This window comes from Patella vulgata, chromosome 7 (assembly GCF_932274485.2).
Source record: "Patella vulgata chromosome 7, xgPatVulg1.2, whole genome shotgun sequence".
Taxonomy (NCBI): Eukaryota; Metazoa; Mollusca; class Gastropoda; family Patellidae; genus Patella; species Patella vulgata.
This window is the reverse complement of record NC_065885.2, coordinates 5493958-5511241: the sequence shown is the minus strand read 5'-3', so window position 1 is coordinate 5511241 and position 17284 is coordinate 5493958. Positions and strand designations below refer to the sequence as shown.

General features: G+C 33.4%; 2 protein-coding genes and 1 long non-coding RNA gene across 7 annotated transcripts in view; 2 read left to right on the top strand and 1 right to left on the bottom strand.

Annotated features, from left to right (window-relative positions):
- The window catches only part of LOC126827113 (phosphatidylinositol 4,5-bisphosphate 3-kinase catalytic subunit alpha isoform), a 324427-nt gene that overhangs the window by 90453 nt on the left and 216690 nt on the right, over positions 1-17284 (top strand). The gene's annotated exons all lie outside the window — the stretch shown is intronic.
- LOC126827120 (tensin-1) overlaps positions 1-17284 on the top strand; it is a 98509-nt gene that overhangs the window by 61968 nt on the left and 19257 nt on the right. For all 5 annotated transcript variants that reach the window (XM_056102536.1, XM_056102535.1, XM_056102534.1 and 2 more), the window contains one exon: positions 1069-1574. In XM_056102536.1, the coding sequence (XP_055958511.1) occupies positions 1069-1574 (506 nt within the window). The remainder of the gene's footprint in view (positions 1-1068; positions 1575-17284) is intronic.
- LOC130013661 (uncharacterized) lies at positions 1660-12882 on the bottom strand. Its single transcript, XR_008788869.1, has 3 exons — positions 12801-12882; positions 8040-8186; positions 1660-1847 (listed from the first exon to the last, which is right to left on the bottom strand). It is a non-coding gene; the product is annotated as an uncharacterized LOC130013661 (long non-coding RNA).

The window sequence follows — 17284 nt, the reverse complement described above, 5'->3', positions numbered from 1 at the left end:
ATTAGAACCCCATTGGAAATATACCAGTGTACATTGTGTAAATTTTTACTGTTTTTTTATCCTTAAGAAGCAGATTATTCATGACTTACATGTATCAGAATCCCATCATTTTTGTATTTTTGTCATGAATGTATCTGTTTCTTAGAATAATAAATAAATGAAATAAATAAGACGAGGGGACAGAAAATCAACTTTTAGACCATTGTTAAGGTCTTCATTAAAAACAGGTGTGAAAACACCCATTGTGTGGCTCAATCCAAGACTTGACTAAAACATCTTGATCATATGGTGTCAAATGTCATTTATTAATAATAAAACAAAGTTACAGAATGAGCACCTACTCACAGAACAACTGTTGCTGTCTTCTTTTTTGGGGGGGGTTTAAGAATGTTATGTGTTATACCACAGCCAATGGATGGTTATATTATTTTTAATCCCTATAAAGGTGTTATACCACAGCCAATGGATGGTTATAATATTTTTATTCCCTATGGAGGTGTTTATTTGTGTACTTCAATCCCAGAATCAACTAGTCTCGAAATGACCTAGTTGGTGTCGAGTGGACGTTGAACCTCATTTCTCTCTCTCTCTCTCAACTAAAACATTTTGATATGGTGTAAAATGCCCTGTTTATTAATCATAAAACAAAGAAATGACTGTAACAGAATTACAGTAAAAACATTAATCAAAATGAGCATTATAAAGCAGCAATAATTAAAATCCCCACCCCCCACATATTGATCAGGTTGGACTAAATTAGTGCCCCTATTTATACCAAACACATCCGGAATTGAAAATCAACTTTTAGCCAAGTGTTGAAAACTTTATTAAAACCAGATGTAAAAACACCTTACTCTTGTTCGTTTCTTCATGTTTAGTACGGTTTTATACGCTTGTAACTATTTTTATGCATAAAAAATAGAGTGTACTATCTGATTGTCTGCGTATGAATTCTAGACCGTCTGCTAGCAGTGATATTGATGTAACATTTTGTATAAATAACGTTGCAATGACTTATTTGATATATCGATGTTCATTGTTCAGCCATTTTGACTTTTGTTTTGACAGATGCGACATCATCAGACTCGTATGGTGAACAGACCCTTGCCAGCAGTCCCTGCGAACGGTTCTCCCCGCGGTAGTCCCCAGCATCGTCTCTCTGGTCAACAATGGAGAAGTTTTGACGACGATAATTTACAGTCTGCTAGATCAACAAATGGTATTAACGATACACCCAAACGTAAACCGCCACGTCCTATGAGTGAAATAGCATCAGGATCAGGAACATTGTATGATAATCGGTTTCCACTCAATGGTTTCGGACATTCACAAGTTGCGGAGGAAGGAGGGTTTTATATTTATGGTCCAAATCCGAATTCAGCAGGCAGAGAAATGATGGAAAACCAGAATCATAAACGTAATAGTGCGTGCAATAATCAACCCAATCAGAATAAAGGAAACCAGCGATCGAGGGAAGAGGAAAATAAGGATTTTCTGCGGTACCAGAACGATAGTCCATTCCAGGCAGATAAAGCAGATGACCCTGATAGATCTGGGTTCAAGGCCAAACAAGGGTAAGTGAAAATTTGTTGGTTATTTTAATATAATACACAGGAATAGAATGGAGTAGTGGTTTAAATTCTTGCCAAGAAATTTTACGTTTATTTTGAGACGATGTACGTTTGTTTTCATTACTGTACTGATGTGTGCAAATGCAGGGTGCAGAATTTTGCTTGAATTCAAGAGTTCTTTTACCTGCATACCAATGTGTACATGGGTTGACATTTTTTTATATCCCATCCGAAGGACTAGGGTACACTTTCCATGTCCACCCTGCAGTTGGCACCCTGAAAAATAAGAACATTTTAGCCTTAGGCCTTAGTTATAATAATCATTTTGGGCCTTAGTTTTAATAATCATTTTAAGCCTTAGTTATGATAATCATTTTAAGCCTTAGTTATAATAATCATTTTAGGCCTTTCTATAACTATGTCCACCCTAGTTACATGTATAATAATCATATTCAGCTTGCATGTAGCTATTTTCAATACATCCCATCTGTTACATAATATCTCTTCCATTGTCATATGAATTTTGTCAATATACATTGTTATTGCTAACATGAATATTGACAACCGCTGTATAACTTTATTTGCATACTCTTATCATATTGAGTCGTTTAGTGCAGTTTTTATGGACGATGAATAACTAATTTGAATCAATATTAGAATTGATATGAAATAGTATCATACATTATGTTATTAAAACAATTTTGTCTATTTTGGAGTTGTATTGTCGAAGCTTTGCTCATAAGGCAAATTATATTCACTGATAATTATGCATGTACGGTATTCACTATTCTACACATAATGCTACATGAATTCACTATTATACACATATAATACATGTATTCATTATACATATTCACATTTAAACACATATACATGTACTACATGTATTCACAACACATATACTACATGTATTCACAACACATGTACTACATGTATTCACAACACATATACTACATGTATTCACAACACATGTACTACATGTATTCACAACACATATACTACATGTATTCACAACACATATACTACATGTATTCACAACACATATACTACATGTATTCACAACACATATACTACATGTATTCACAACACATGTACTACATGTATTCACTATTATGTATGGTTTAATGGTCGAGAGCGAGACATTAAGTAATATATTGATACTGCACAAGGTGTTGTTTCAATATATTACGCAATGTCTTTAGCTCGAGACCATTAAACAATCTAAAATACAGACACTATCCTGCACATGCTTTTCAATGAAATCCATCACTCGAGTCCAATATTTCATCTAGTATAGATAATGTACGATTGGCAAGTTGCCTGTACATTATTGGAAATAATGGTACGCTAACATCAAAGGATGACGTCACATCTGTATTTTAAACATATATACTACATGTATTCACTGTTATATACATATACTACATGTATTTACTACACATATAGTACATGGAGCCACGGTGGCTAGGTGGGTTAGACGCTGGCTCGCTAGTCTGGAGATCGGGTGTTCGATCCCTGCATTGGCCGAGAAAGTTCATCGGGATTTTCCGACGTGGCTTCTCCTTGTCAGTGGTGCAGAACGGAGGGCCTGAAAAGGATAGCTGTCTAGTCCTTCAGATGATACAAAAAACCGAGGTCCCGTGTATGCATTGGAATGCACATAAAAGATCCCTTGGCAGTTGGAATTCGATATAAGAGTAGGCGATAGTGACGCTGCCTCATAGCACACTATGGCGTATGCCCGTCTTCATTAGCCCAGTATAGGAGCAGAACAGTAGGACGTTAAACCCCAATTCGTTTTTCATATACTACATGTATTCACTTACTATTCATGAATTCACTACATTTATACTACATGTATTCACAACATATGTACTACATGTATTCACAACACATATACTACATGTATTCACTACACATATATTACATGTATACACTACAATACATGTAAATAAATAATCCACTATTATTTAATTCTTTATTTAATTACAAAATAAGTTTCAATTCTCAATATATTAATTCATACATGTAGTTTGAACAATATTTAATTGTTTCCCTTGGATACAAGCTATTATATACTCAAATCAATTGATTTAACATTTAGTTATCTTGAACAATATTTATTTGTCTCTGGATTACAAGCTAATTAAGAACATAAAAGCTAAAATATCAACAATAGATGATGTATTAGCTAGACTTACAACCTGATTTTACCCAGCAATTCCTTTTTAAATGCCAAAGAGACTAAACTGTTTTTGACTGATATTCCTGGGAGAGATTCAACTTGAACAATATTGTACTTTGTGAGGAATTCAAAATCTCTCAGTGGCTTTAATCAACTTTGTAAATGTTTTATTTTTCAATTAAATCTACACTCTTTTAAATCAATTGGCATTGTAAGCTTATAAACGCTTCATTTGTAGGTAAGTTGCGGGGCCAAATAATAATAAATTGGCAGGGTGTAAGCTTTTATTAAGGCGTATTTGTAGGTAATTTGTGCGACCAAATACATGTACCAGAAAAACACAACACAGTTTGTATGGAAATACAATCACTGGTTTATAAGTATAGCACGACGTTTCGTCAAGTATTTTCTTATCGTTATCAAGCACAAATGATGATTTGTGCTTGATAACGATAAGAGAATACTTGTCGAAACGTCGTGCTATACTTATAAACCAGTGATTGTATTTCCATATAAACTGTGTTGTGTTTTTAATGTGTTCAATCGCTAAATGCCACTCAAGGATTATACATGTACCAGTATATGATAATTACTAAACAGGTCTCTTCAAATTGTGAGAACATTTTAAAGACACATTATGTAAGATTTTGATAAAGAGCTGACCATTCTTGCTATAATAGCTCAAAAATAGATAATGTAAAATTGAATATATTGAAGATTTCATTCCAATTACTTCATACTGAGCTAAGATATCACTGTTTGTAGTTTTGAGAAGACGAGTGCACAATGATAACCAGGGCACTGTTATATTTGCGACTTTGCCTCGCTTTCCCATTTTTAAATTAAATTTTTAAATGGCAAACCGTTCTAATCTAGTTAAAATCTCTAGTATCCGATGCCCTCGTGAGTTGATTATGGTCCTGTTTTGTTAATAAATGTCTAATTAATAGTTTATATAACATTTCAGGCCTTAAGAAAGGCCTACAATAGGCAGATTTAGCTCTTGCATAATGTATGTTTAAACTTTTTAATTATTCTCCAAAATAATTTTGAGTCTACATGCTTTTTAATAGATTGGCTGGTTATGTATTTGCTTTTATAAACACTTTATTTTTAGGTAATTTGCAGGGCCAAATACATGTTTATAATAGTTACTAAACAACAGGTCGCTTCAAGTTGTGGAATGTTTAATTATAAAATTTGTAGGTAATTTGGGGGGCCAAATACATGTATGTATAATAGTTATTAAACAACAGGTCCCTTCAAATTGTGAGAATGCTTAAAACTTTTTGTTTATTTCCCAGAATAATTTTAATCTACATGCTTTTTAACCAAGTCTCTTCAAATTGTGGGAATGTTTAATTAAAAAAAATTGTAGGTAATTTGTGGGGCTAAATACATATAATAGTTACTAAACAATTTGCATCAAATTGCGAGAATGTTTAAAACTTTTTGTTTATTCCCAAGAAAGTTCACCTTTATCTATTTATAATATTTACTAAGAAAGCCGAAGAACAATGACATCAAACAGATATCTTATCCTTTGATGCTCCTCCCACTTTACGCATCGTTTACTCCAAATTGATCCAAAGCTTTTTTTTACACTAGTCTATTAAACCGTCATTAACACTGACCCAACTGTGACACCTTCTGTATAAAACATACTGGACAATATGTGAATAGAATAACATGGAAGGGGGCGGGGGTTCGAGACACTCTTTGTTGTACATCTACTCTGATCTTGTCTTTAAATTGAATCGTATCTGTGTTATTTTTTTATTTTTTTTTTAGATATATTTATTTTTTTGACATGATGTCTTGTCTTTAAATTGAATGATTTTATCTGTGTATGTGGTCGTTTTTTGTCAATTTCTTTTTAAATATATTTATTTCTTTGACATGATATCTTGTCTTTAAATTGAATAATTTTATCTGTGTATGTGGTCGTTTTTTGTTGTTTTGTTTTTTTAAATATATTTATTTCTTTGACATGATATCTTGTCTTTGGATTGAATGATTTTTTTATCAGTGTATTTATCAGTTCTTTATGTTATTTTATACGAAAAAATAAATCTATTTCTTCAACATGACAAGATAAGGACAATCGTGTATTAGAGGGGATAGGTCTATGAGAACAATAACTAGATTTGATATTAAGTGGATCATGGAAAAAGAAAAACAAATTTTTTCTACTTGTTTTTGTGGAGAAAAAACAAAATTCGACTGTCCTGAAATTGCTACTTGAACCTGAATAGTCTTTTATCTTATTTGTATACCACCGCACAATTTTCTGGTTATTTTTTTTTGTCATGTTTTGTTCATGTCAAGAGATAAAGGCAGGAGTAATGGTTCATGTTTTGCTATAAATGTTAAATATGTTTGGAATGTCCATCTGGCTTGTGGTGACCATTGTTCCCTTCCAGACCAGATCAAGTCATAAGGTCACGACCAAAGTTCACCTGAAATGGGGGTATAGGTTTATTACTATAAGGTGAGAGAGGAGACTATCATTAGCCATGGGAATACTATAAAGATCAATTTATGATAAACAAACTTATTAACTTTGGTATGTCTCTGTTAATAAAATATTGATACCAGATACAGTTTAAACATAACATTTGTATATCCATTTCACATATCCTCCTGCACTGTCAATACATATAAGTCCTTGTCTGTTTTGATGTTTAAATTAAAAAGAACATACTTTGAAGATTAGAGTTAAAAATATATTTGTTGCACATATTTAGAATACATTAGAATGTTAGTAATTGTTAAAACTACAACTGTTATGTTATTGTTTACAATCAAGAGATGGCAATGTTCAGTCAAACACAGGAACTTTGAAGAAAAAATAAAACCCTTTAGCACTTGGTATATGTAAATATTAACTACCTTATCAGTTCCTTGAGGAATATCAGAGAGCGAGAGAGAGAAATGGGAGGACCTGGAGAAAACCCATGAGGTTCGACAGGCGACCCTACTCCTTGTCACATACAATTGGGGAATCGAAACCAAGCTAGTTAACTCAATGACAGACCTTATCATACAAAGCCCACACGCTAACCATTCGGCCAACCAGGAAAATTAGAGAAAAGATTGATATATTAATACCAGTACATTTCCTGAAACTGACTCAAACTGCCCCAGATACAACTGTATGTGAACTATAGCTTTCGGTGTTATGGAACTATTAACTAGATGACATTATCAGTGACACACTGGGACTTCGAAAACTGTAATATATAGTAAATGGATATTTAATTGGCAGTGCCTGGTAGTAAAATTCAAAGAAAAAAACATCGAATTTATGAGATAAAAGTGTAATTTTGATTGAAATATTTAAGACATTCAAGCTGTTGATTGTCGTTGATATTTTTCGTACAACATCTAATCTTGATTATTTAACATTTTAATTTCATACCATATATTTTTTTATGTCCCAAAAATATCATTTGGTAACTTTTTAAGTAATTTTTATTACATTTTTGATAAGAAAATAATTAAGCTTATACAAAAAAAATACATTATTCTCCTTCCTGTTTTAACAAATGCCTAGCTATTTTTTTTTATTAAACATACATTATGCAAGAGCTAAATCTGCCTATTGCCGGTCTTTCTTTAGGCCTGAAATGTTATCTAAATTATTAATTAGACATTAATTAACCTATCCAGACTATAATCAACTCTCGATGTCATCGCCAGCCTGCAATGTTTATTGGATTAGGTTATGATTTGCTGTTCGACTTCCATTTATGATTTAATCGTGAAATGGATAATCGAGACTATGTATTTTATCGTAACAACTTTAGTAATGATGATCGAGGCTAGGTCGAAAATTCAATCGCTAAAATCTTGGTTCAGACTGGATCAATTTGACTGAAATTGCCAGCCAATTCCCTTTACATTATCTAGTTTTTTAACTATTATAGTGAGAACTGCCAGCTCTTTATCTAATCTCCCACAATTTATCTTTAAGTTCTTTCATGGATTTTACCATGCGGATGTGGTAGCTGTTTTTGTTAAAGTTAGTGGTGTCGTATTACCTGTATAATTATATACTATCATGTTACTGTCAACACAAAATAATCAAATGTAAGGTATCACACTACAATTATTGAATAACACCTTTATCTAAATTTAGGTAATAACCTATAACCTTTGACATTTGACACCTAAAACTCAGGTAACTCATTTAGTTCTCATTGAGTCTTGCTTGACAATTGATGTCTGACACTAAGTAGTGTGTCTATATGAAGTCATAGGAAAACAAGATTGACTAAAACCTGACTAAATATTGACTGTCCATCGCTGCTTTAAGCCTAATCTTCTTGTCACATTGGTCAGTTGCCTCCATAATCTCTGGTCACTCTGGTCATTTGAATGGCATGCATGGCCTGGTCATCTGTGGTCTGTGTGTACGAACTTGATCCCTGGAATGTTAAGTCAGATTATAGATTTGTCTTTGTTTTGACATGTCGATGTAACACGATATAAATTATGGTATAAATACTACAACATGGGAATATTTTTGTCAGAACTATTCATTCTCATTTCAAAATAAAATTATGCTAATTCATTTTTGGTTTATTCAATACCATTAAACATACATTATGCAAGAGCTAAATCTGCCTATTGCAGGTCTTTCTTTAGGCCTGAAATGTTATCTAAATTATTAATTAGACATTAATTAACTTATCCAGACCATAATCAACTCTCGATGTCATCGCTAGCCTGCGATATTTACCGGATTAGAACCTGGTCTGCAGTTTCTGATTAAATCAAAAAATGGATAATCAAGACTATGTTTTTTTATTGTACCGACTTTAGTAATGATGATCAAGGCTAGGCCCAAAATTGAGTCACTAAATACTTGGTTCAGAGTGGATCAATTTGACTGAAATTTTCAGCATATTCCCTTTACAGTATCTAGTTTTTAACTATTATAGCGAGAACTACCAGCTCTTTATCTAATCTCCCATAATGTATCTATTAAAAAATGTGCTAATTCAAATTTTTTTTTTTTTTTTGAGTACTAAAATATAAATTTGGTTCAATTGTATTTCAATAAATCGCTTGCGCATAATTAAGGGTCTTTAGCAGTGGGAGGAACCGGAGGACCCACGAGATTGGACAGGCGGCACTACTCCTTGTCGCATACAACCGGGGAATTGAAACCACGCCAGTTGACTCAATGACAGACTTTATGATATAAAGTGCATGCATTAGACCATTGTGAAATACATGTATGTACAAATGATTGATAGGGTTGTAATTGACAGGAATGTGTATAATGTACGATTGTGTAAATTGATTGATAGTTTTATAATTGACAAGAATGTAATGATATTGATTAATTGAATAATTGAATAATTATTGTTAAGTACAAAGTACTGTACTTAATGTGAACGGTTGCAGAAAGTAACACACTTTGAGAACAGAATACAATTCCTAAAATTAAAGATACAATTTATACATATTAAAAAACTACCCATCAAAAGATTTCAGTGAAAATTATAGGTGGTACTGTCTTGTTATAAAATGAAATGGGGTTTAACCTCCTACTGTTCTGCTCTCACTGGGCTAATGAAGAAGGGCATACCCCGTTTAGTGGTTTTTTTTAAGGGAAATTTGTATGTGACAAGGAGTGGGGTCGCCTGTCCAACTTTGTGCATCTTCTACGGGTCCGCCGGCTCCCTCCCTGGTGGGTTTTCTCCGGGTCCTCCTGTTTCTTCCCTCCCTCTCTCTCTCTCTGTCTCTCTCTCTCTCTCTCTTTGAAAATGTTTATGTTTGACAAGTTTAAGCTAGTAATGTGAGATAATCAAACATGCCTGTCATTAAATCAACCTGATATAGAATTCACATTACACCATTTTCTCTTAATCTTAATCTAAACCTGTGAAAACAATTGAGATAATTGTTGATTCAGGCGTCCATATTGTTTTTATTACCATGATGACCAGTAAAAATATTGATAACAGACCTCGTTGATCAGGGTTTTAAGTAAGTTGTAAGTACACTTCATTTACACCTCATATAAATTGTTTCAAACCTTTTTAATCCCTTTTCAATCGCGTCAATAAAAGGTTGGGGTTTTATGAAAGCCCAAGGCAATCAGAGTCGGAGGAAAGTGGAAGATAAGTTAAGTACTTCATTTGTAAGCTGTTCATTCATACAAAATGCCTCCAAGCTAACCATGTGTAAGATGATTGAAATTTTATATTTCTTTAAAATAATAATTTCAATGAAAGGGGAAGGGGTATGAATAAGTCATAAAAAATCACCAGAATGTTTGGTCTGTGACTCATATTTTGTTATTGATACAAAATGTATTTTATTAAAATTCACCACTTCAAAGAAAGAATGCATTTCCATTTCACATTTTTTTTCTTGGTAAAAAGTGAATTATGGTGTTGGATAAAGCTAATCTATTACATTGAATTCTACATAATAATTTACTGATAAATTTTAAGTTTGACTGCCTACCAATTTGTCATTTGAAAGAAGAGATCATGGTTAATTTAAAAAGGTTAATAAACAATTTGTAATATTAAATGGCTTATATCGTTAGACTTGGCTTGTATTGGAATCAATAGGGCATTATAACACCCCATTTTATTTATATCAGAATATCTATCAGAGAGAGAGAGAGAGAGAGAGAGAGTTCCACTGGACAGAAACTAGGTCATTTCGGGATTAATATATGGTTCAATTGCACGTAGGGGTCTTTTTGCTGTGGGAGGAAACCGGAAGACCCGGAAAAAACCCACGAGGTTGGACAGGCAACCCTACTCCTTGTCACTTAAACCAGGGAGTCGAAACCACACCAGTTGACTCAATGACAGACCTTATGATGCAGCAGGTATGTGCTAACGATTTGGCCATCCACCCCCCCACCCCCCAGAGTTATGATGCAATGGGTAAGCGTTAACCATTCAGCCACTTAACCCCACCCACCCACCCACCCCTGCTAAGATGAAAGAAATAACAGGTGTGAAATAATACAGGTAACACATTGATTACTGTCATATATAACAACTATATAAATACAGAACACACAAACCAAACATTGTCAAACTATTTCCGTCATCTTATGTAATCCGAGCAAACTTATGTTGACAATGTGCAGTTGGGAAATATTTACATTGAGTCATTGATGCATTATGGGAAATCTATTAAGTCGTTTATTTTCAATGCATTTTATTTGGAAAAAAACAGAACTATTGTTTTTTTATTCAAAAATTTGTGCGCTTTTAAAAAAAAGTTATTAAAATAGACAAATGGAATATACCTTTAGATATTTATATTCTATCATTTATATTCTATATTCAAATCCCCGATTGTACGTGACAAGGAGTAGGGTTGCCTGTCTAGCCTCTTGGGTTTTTTCCGGGTCTTCCAGTTTCCTCGCACTGTTAAGACCCCTACGCGCATCTGAATTATTGAAGTAAAACTGAACCATATGTTAGTCCCGAAATGACCTAGTTTGTGTCGAGTGGACTATAAACCCTATTTCTCTCTCTCTCATATTCTAAATTTTTTAAAATAAAATCTTTAATACATGTTTCTTTGAAATACATATTTAATTAAAAAATAAAAAAAACAGTTGTGTATTGTAAATAAGAATAGTATTTGAAGCCTGATAGCGTCGTAGTTGTTAAAATATATAATTGTACATTTATTTAAATATGGATTTTTTCTGTAAAACTTGATAAATAAACCGTAAGACATTATCTGGCAGATCTTCAAATTCCCATCAGCTTTATACGTAATGTTAAATACTCGTAATAAGTAAGTAATCGGCTTGAATTACACCGACTTATCTGGAATTAGCCACAAGTCTACAAAATTCTTCAAATACCATTGGTATTACGATAATCCCCATAATCCTAAACATATTTCTCTGTGTGTCTCATGTAATGGCTTCCTTTTGTTAGAAGTTAATTAGGAGAACTAGATGTTAAGTTTATGTGTGTTTGATATTTTAACGTAGCGAAGTTTCTAACACGATATCATCCAAAGTCTTCGACATGAATAACATGAATTATTTGTCAGTTTAAATCAACTTTGATGTTGTGATTTTACCAGGAAAGGATAGGCTTCTGATATCCAATGTTTAAGACAAAATAAATATTTTACCATTGGTACATGAATCATGTAACATAATGCATTTCAGCGCCATTTGTAATAGGGAACCCGAAGAACGAGACAAGACATATTCCACAAGTCATGTCAAACGGTGACTATTCATATCTAGAGAGCATGCTCAATAAATACCGGTTCTATTGGTGTAGACTGGAATAACCAGACAATAGAGATCACCATTCGATTGAGACTTCTGGCGTATTTTGCTGAACATAACTGATTAGAAATTACAGTAAAAACAGAAAGGATTGAATGTAAATCAGTTTATATACATTCATATTACAAAATTATATGCGTTACCAATTTAGCACCTTTAATGTAGATTTAAATTTTATTTTATTAGAGAAATAAAAATGAAACGAAATGAGGTTTAACTTCCTACTTGAGTGCGCAACTTATCAGTAGACACCAGTGAATACTCAATTGGGATCACATGGTTGTTCGCATTTTCAAAATTTTACTGCACACTTAGGAAGAATTACTGGTTTAAATTTAAAATGAGTTTTTCCCTTTTTTTTGTTGGGGGGGGGGGGATTTTGATTAGTAATATTTGTTTCATATGGAAGACACCAACAGACTAATAATATATTTTTTAAAATTCATTTTATCTGAATTACAATGTCTTAGATAATCTGTGTCAATTTTTTTTTAAAAGAATAAATTATACTGACGAAGTGAGATTATAAAATATAGATTTATTCAAACACCATGAGAAATAATGCTTAGATTTTTTTTCTGAATTAAAATGTCTTAAGATAATTTGTGTCAATATTTTTTTAAAAGAATAAATTATGATGACGAAGTGAAATTATAAAATATAGATTTATTCAAACCTCATGAGAAATAATAACAATAATATTTATCTTAAAGTTTTCTATTAGCCTCTTACATTATTTACTCACCATGCATCAACAAACTCCTGTCAGGACTATTATCTGAGATTCAGTCAGCCATGACACCTGGCCAACATCACCCCAATCACAGAGGTCCTACCTTGTTAAATAAGTAGACCCCTGTACAGTCACACATCATTTCAATTTGTTGTGGTTGCGTGTGGCTATAGATGGGACAGAGAAACCGGGCGGGATAAAACCGTGAATTATTGCATTTTAACTACTATGACAAGCTGTGTTATATATTGTTAACAGTTTTTACAAAATTTTTTGAGATGTATATTCATGGGGGTAATATTCATAACATCTAATTTATTAGCCAATATAAAAGTGTTGAAATTACATCAGACGGCTTCTTCTGTATCTTAACCTACATTGGATAAATTCATCACGCTGTACAAACATTACATCAAAGAGAATTTTCTACGAGGACAGACATTTTATTGTTATAGTACTTTTTCTACATGAAGTTTTATAAACGAGAAACGTTTACGATTATCTGAAGTGTATTTATGTAAGGAATTTGATTGGTACATATTTCACCCAGTTAACCTTTTACAGTTAGTGTGTCTGCTTCATTCAGTGTAAACAGACGGCTAAAACAGAGAGCCAGAACTTCATTCATTCATTCATCAACGACATCGGTTTGAAATCTACCTGTAGCTAGACCTAGATGTGTATGTGTGGGGGACGAAATACGATCAGTTTCGTCTACTTAACAAAACTAGGCAGCTGCCAGTGACAGGTTGACATGTCGTCACATTATGTGACAATATAAAGTGTTAATTTAGATCTATATTGATGAGACTTTAGATAATCTGTCAAAGTCAAACACAGAGAGAAGATGTAAAATATGTTGGGTATGTTGTCGATTGTGTAGTTTATAGAACAGACGCATGGTTTACATCACAAGATTCACCGCGTCTCAAACCTGATAAACGATTTGTTTACAGCCCATTGAAGTTTGAATCCATACAAATCCCATAGTTCCATTTACTCCCGTCTGCATTCTTAACCTAGGATAAAACTAGAGGAAGAACGGAGAACAAACAGCGGGGTTCACAGCAGACGCTGTATATCCTCCACCGACCACCACATGTTTCACATTTCAAACAGGCAACTTGATTTGTTCCATCTTGAGATCCCGGGAGGAAACATTTGTGTGGCTACCTTGGATGGGAATGGCCTATTAAAAGCCTTTTGATCTGTGAAATTCCTTTAGCTCACACAAAAGGGATGTTTCAATTTTAAACTGGTGTAAGTTCAAATTCAGACTCTGGCTTTACATCAGAGAAAATATCAGTCAATTGTTACCTTATAGTTTATTCCCAGGTGAAACTTAGTGTGGAATTTCAACAAGCTGTCGATAACCCGAGGCTTGTAGGTGGAGACTTGATGGTTTAAAAGTTAATGTAGTGAGGGCCGACCCTATAGAGTCATCTCTATTTAAACTTTATTACACAGACCAGACTCTTTTATATTCATTGATAGTAATGTTTGACCTTTAAAGAACTCTGTTGAGGCCCATCCACCAGATTAAGATTGAGGGAGCCAATTAACCATGTCCAGTGTCATGTGGTCAGCTGTAATCTGAACCCGAAGACAAGGATGTGAATGTCAACACAATTAAAGAACAAGTATCATAGAAGTGGACATCTTGCCATATTTGTTCGTTGATATCACCAATTTGCTAAGTTTTTTCACACGACTGACTGATTTCTGGTTCTGATAGATTTGTTTGTGATTGGATTTTTTGTGGATTTTATTCTTCATGTGAGAGAGAGAGAGAGCGTGAGAGATAATTTGCCTGTACTAATTTTGTAGTTGTGTTTGTGGTTGGTTACAAGGAGGAGCTATAAGGGCGTCTGCTAGTGGATCAATAGATACAAGGTGTGCTGATAAACCACACTAGTTGTAGCTTGTGTCTAGATATAGGAGGTAGATACGTAAACAAGAGGATATACTATAAAACATCGTGGATTGGAGAAAAACTATGCAATAAGATGCCGTATTACTATGATATTATGAGTCTGTTTAATTGGTTTATGCAACCTAAAAAACAGAAACTTAGCCATAAACATGGCCACCATAACGAAGTCTACAGGTAGGTCTTTCATATCTTATTCCTTGTTTATTAACCCGGTGGGGGTGATCATGGACTTGCCGAATTGTATAACACATGCACTTTAGACCATAAGGTCTTTCATTCAGTCAAGGGGCGTGGTTTTGATTCTTCTCTGGTACGTGACCAGGAGTAGGGTCGCCTGTCCAACCTCGTGGGTTTTCTCTGGGTCCTCTGGTTTCCTCCCACTGCTAAAGACCCATATGCGCAAAGAGAATTATTGAAAAAAGATTGAACCATAGGTTAGTCATTTAATCAAGTGGCTTGGTTTCGATTCCCCTCTGGTACGTGATGAGGAGTAGGGTCACCTGTCCAACCTCGTGGGTTTTCTTTGGGTCCTCCGGTTTCCTCCCACTGCTAAAGACCCATATGCGCAAAGAGAATTAATGAAAAAAGATTGAACCATATGTTAGTCCTGAAATGACCTGGTTTCTCCTCTTTTTTAAAAAAATAAAAAGATATCTGCGCGTTTTAACAACAGAAACTAGTTATTTGTATTTTTATAACTGTTTCAATTTGTTTGTCGTAGATAATCAATAAAGGCAACTATATATTTTTATAAACATGTGTGTTGTTAGGTTTGTTTCTGCTTCATAGGCTAATAATATAATATGAATATAGCCTGGATATATTTAGTTGTTTAATAATTGACGTACTAGATTTATAAACACAAAGGCAGTAGTTTGTTCGTATTGATTTTATTTCGAGAATAAATTTGTGGGCAGTCATTAAAAAGTTAAGCACCATTGATTTTCTACCTGTTTGTATGCTAGTACATGTTGGTAGGTATATTTTTTATCTACCTGTATTTAATACACAGGTAAATATTGATTCTGTTATCTTGTACCAATACATCAATACATTCCTGTTTACCTGCATGCAATTCCTGAAAGGTTTAAATGCCATCAGTTTCCGTGTCCTTGAGATGTCAATTATTGTGGAAAATTCTATGGAAATTATGCTATCCTTGAGATCTCAGTTACTATGGAAAATTCTGCAAAGATTGAATTTAATTCCTTATGCCTGGTGTAAATCTATGGAAAAAATTAGGATCTGTCTAAAGTGATTGAAGGTACGACTTTTAGTCATTGTATATTGTTTTGTTCTATTCCCCGGTTGTACATGACAAGGTGTAGGGTCACCTGTCCAACCTTGTGCGTTTTCTCCAGGTGCTCCGGTTTCCTCTTGCTGCTAAAGACCCCTAACCATCTGTTAGTCCCAAAATGACCTAGTTTGTGTCAAGTGGACATTGAACTCTCTCTCTCTCTCTCTCTCTCTCTCTCTCTCAAAACACATTTTCATAGTTATATAGTTGTGCATTTTATAAATATTTGGAATGTAAAATGGAGGAACACACTGTGTTTACATTTTGTTGATTGATTTTATGGAAGGAAGGGTGAAAGTTAACAAGAGGTGTTTTGACACATTATTTGCCATTTAACACTAAAAGCGGTCATTTCAACAGATAATATTTTATTAGAGAATTTCAGTCTTTAAAACAACAAAATTTCATGATGACATGTTGATGAAATTCATTAAAACTATTTGTGATAGGAATTCATCAATAATTTATGGTAGGCTTGACTGGATATTTGGCACTTGAGCATGATCGAAAAAAAACCTGAAACAAGATGTGAAATTTTGTAATCGTGAACAAAGATGGTTTCTAAAATTTATGTAACACAAAATGGTTTCTAAAATTTAGTTAATACGCAATGAAATGTGATTTGACGTCCTACTAATCTGTGTCAGCGGGACTAATGGAAATGAGCAAGGGAAATTTCGCTCAATACATGGTACCTCATTTTTTTGTCCCACCCGAATAACAAGACACTCTTGCTTGCAAGGTTCTCTTCTGAACATAAAAAAAAATCATAAAAAAATAACAATGATTGGAAACATAATGAAATTTATATATACACGACTCAACTGAAAAATTTCACTTGTAATTCCAGTGGTAGTTAGTTAATAAGCAGGTCGTTCTATTTGAATTATTTAATACATGTATACCAAGTTAATTAACATTGACGTTGTCTTGAACATCATATATAAATCATATTATACATACCATTAACTAGTTGATCAAAGCTTCTTTAACTGGTCGTTAATAAGCAGGTCGTTGTAGTTTGAATTGTTTAATATACATGTACATGTATACCAAGTTAATTAATATCGACACTGTCTTGAACATCATATATAAATTATATTATACATACTATTAACTAGTTGATCAAAGCTTCTTTAACTGGTTGTTAATAAGCAGGTCGTTGTAGTTTGAATTGTTTAATACATGTATACCAAGTTAATTAACATTGACGTTGTCTTGAACATCATATATAAATCATATTATACATACCATCAACTAGTTGAT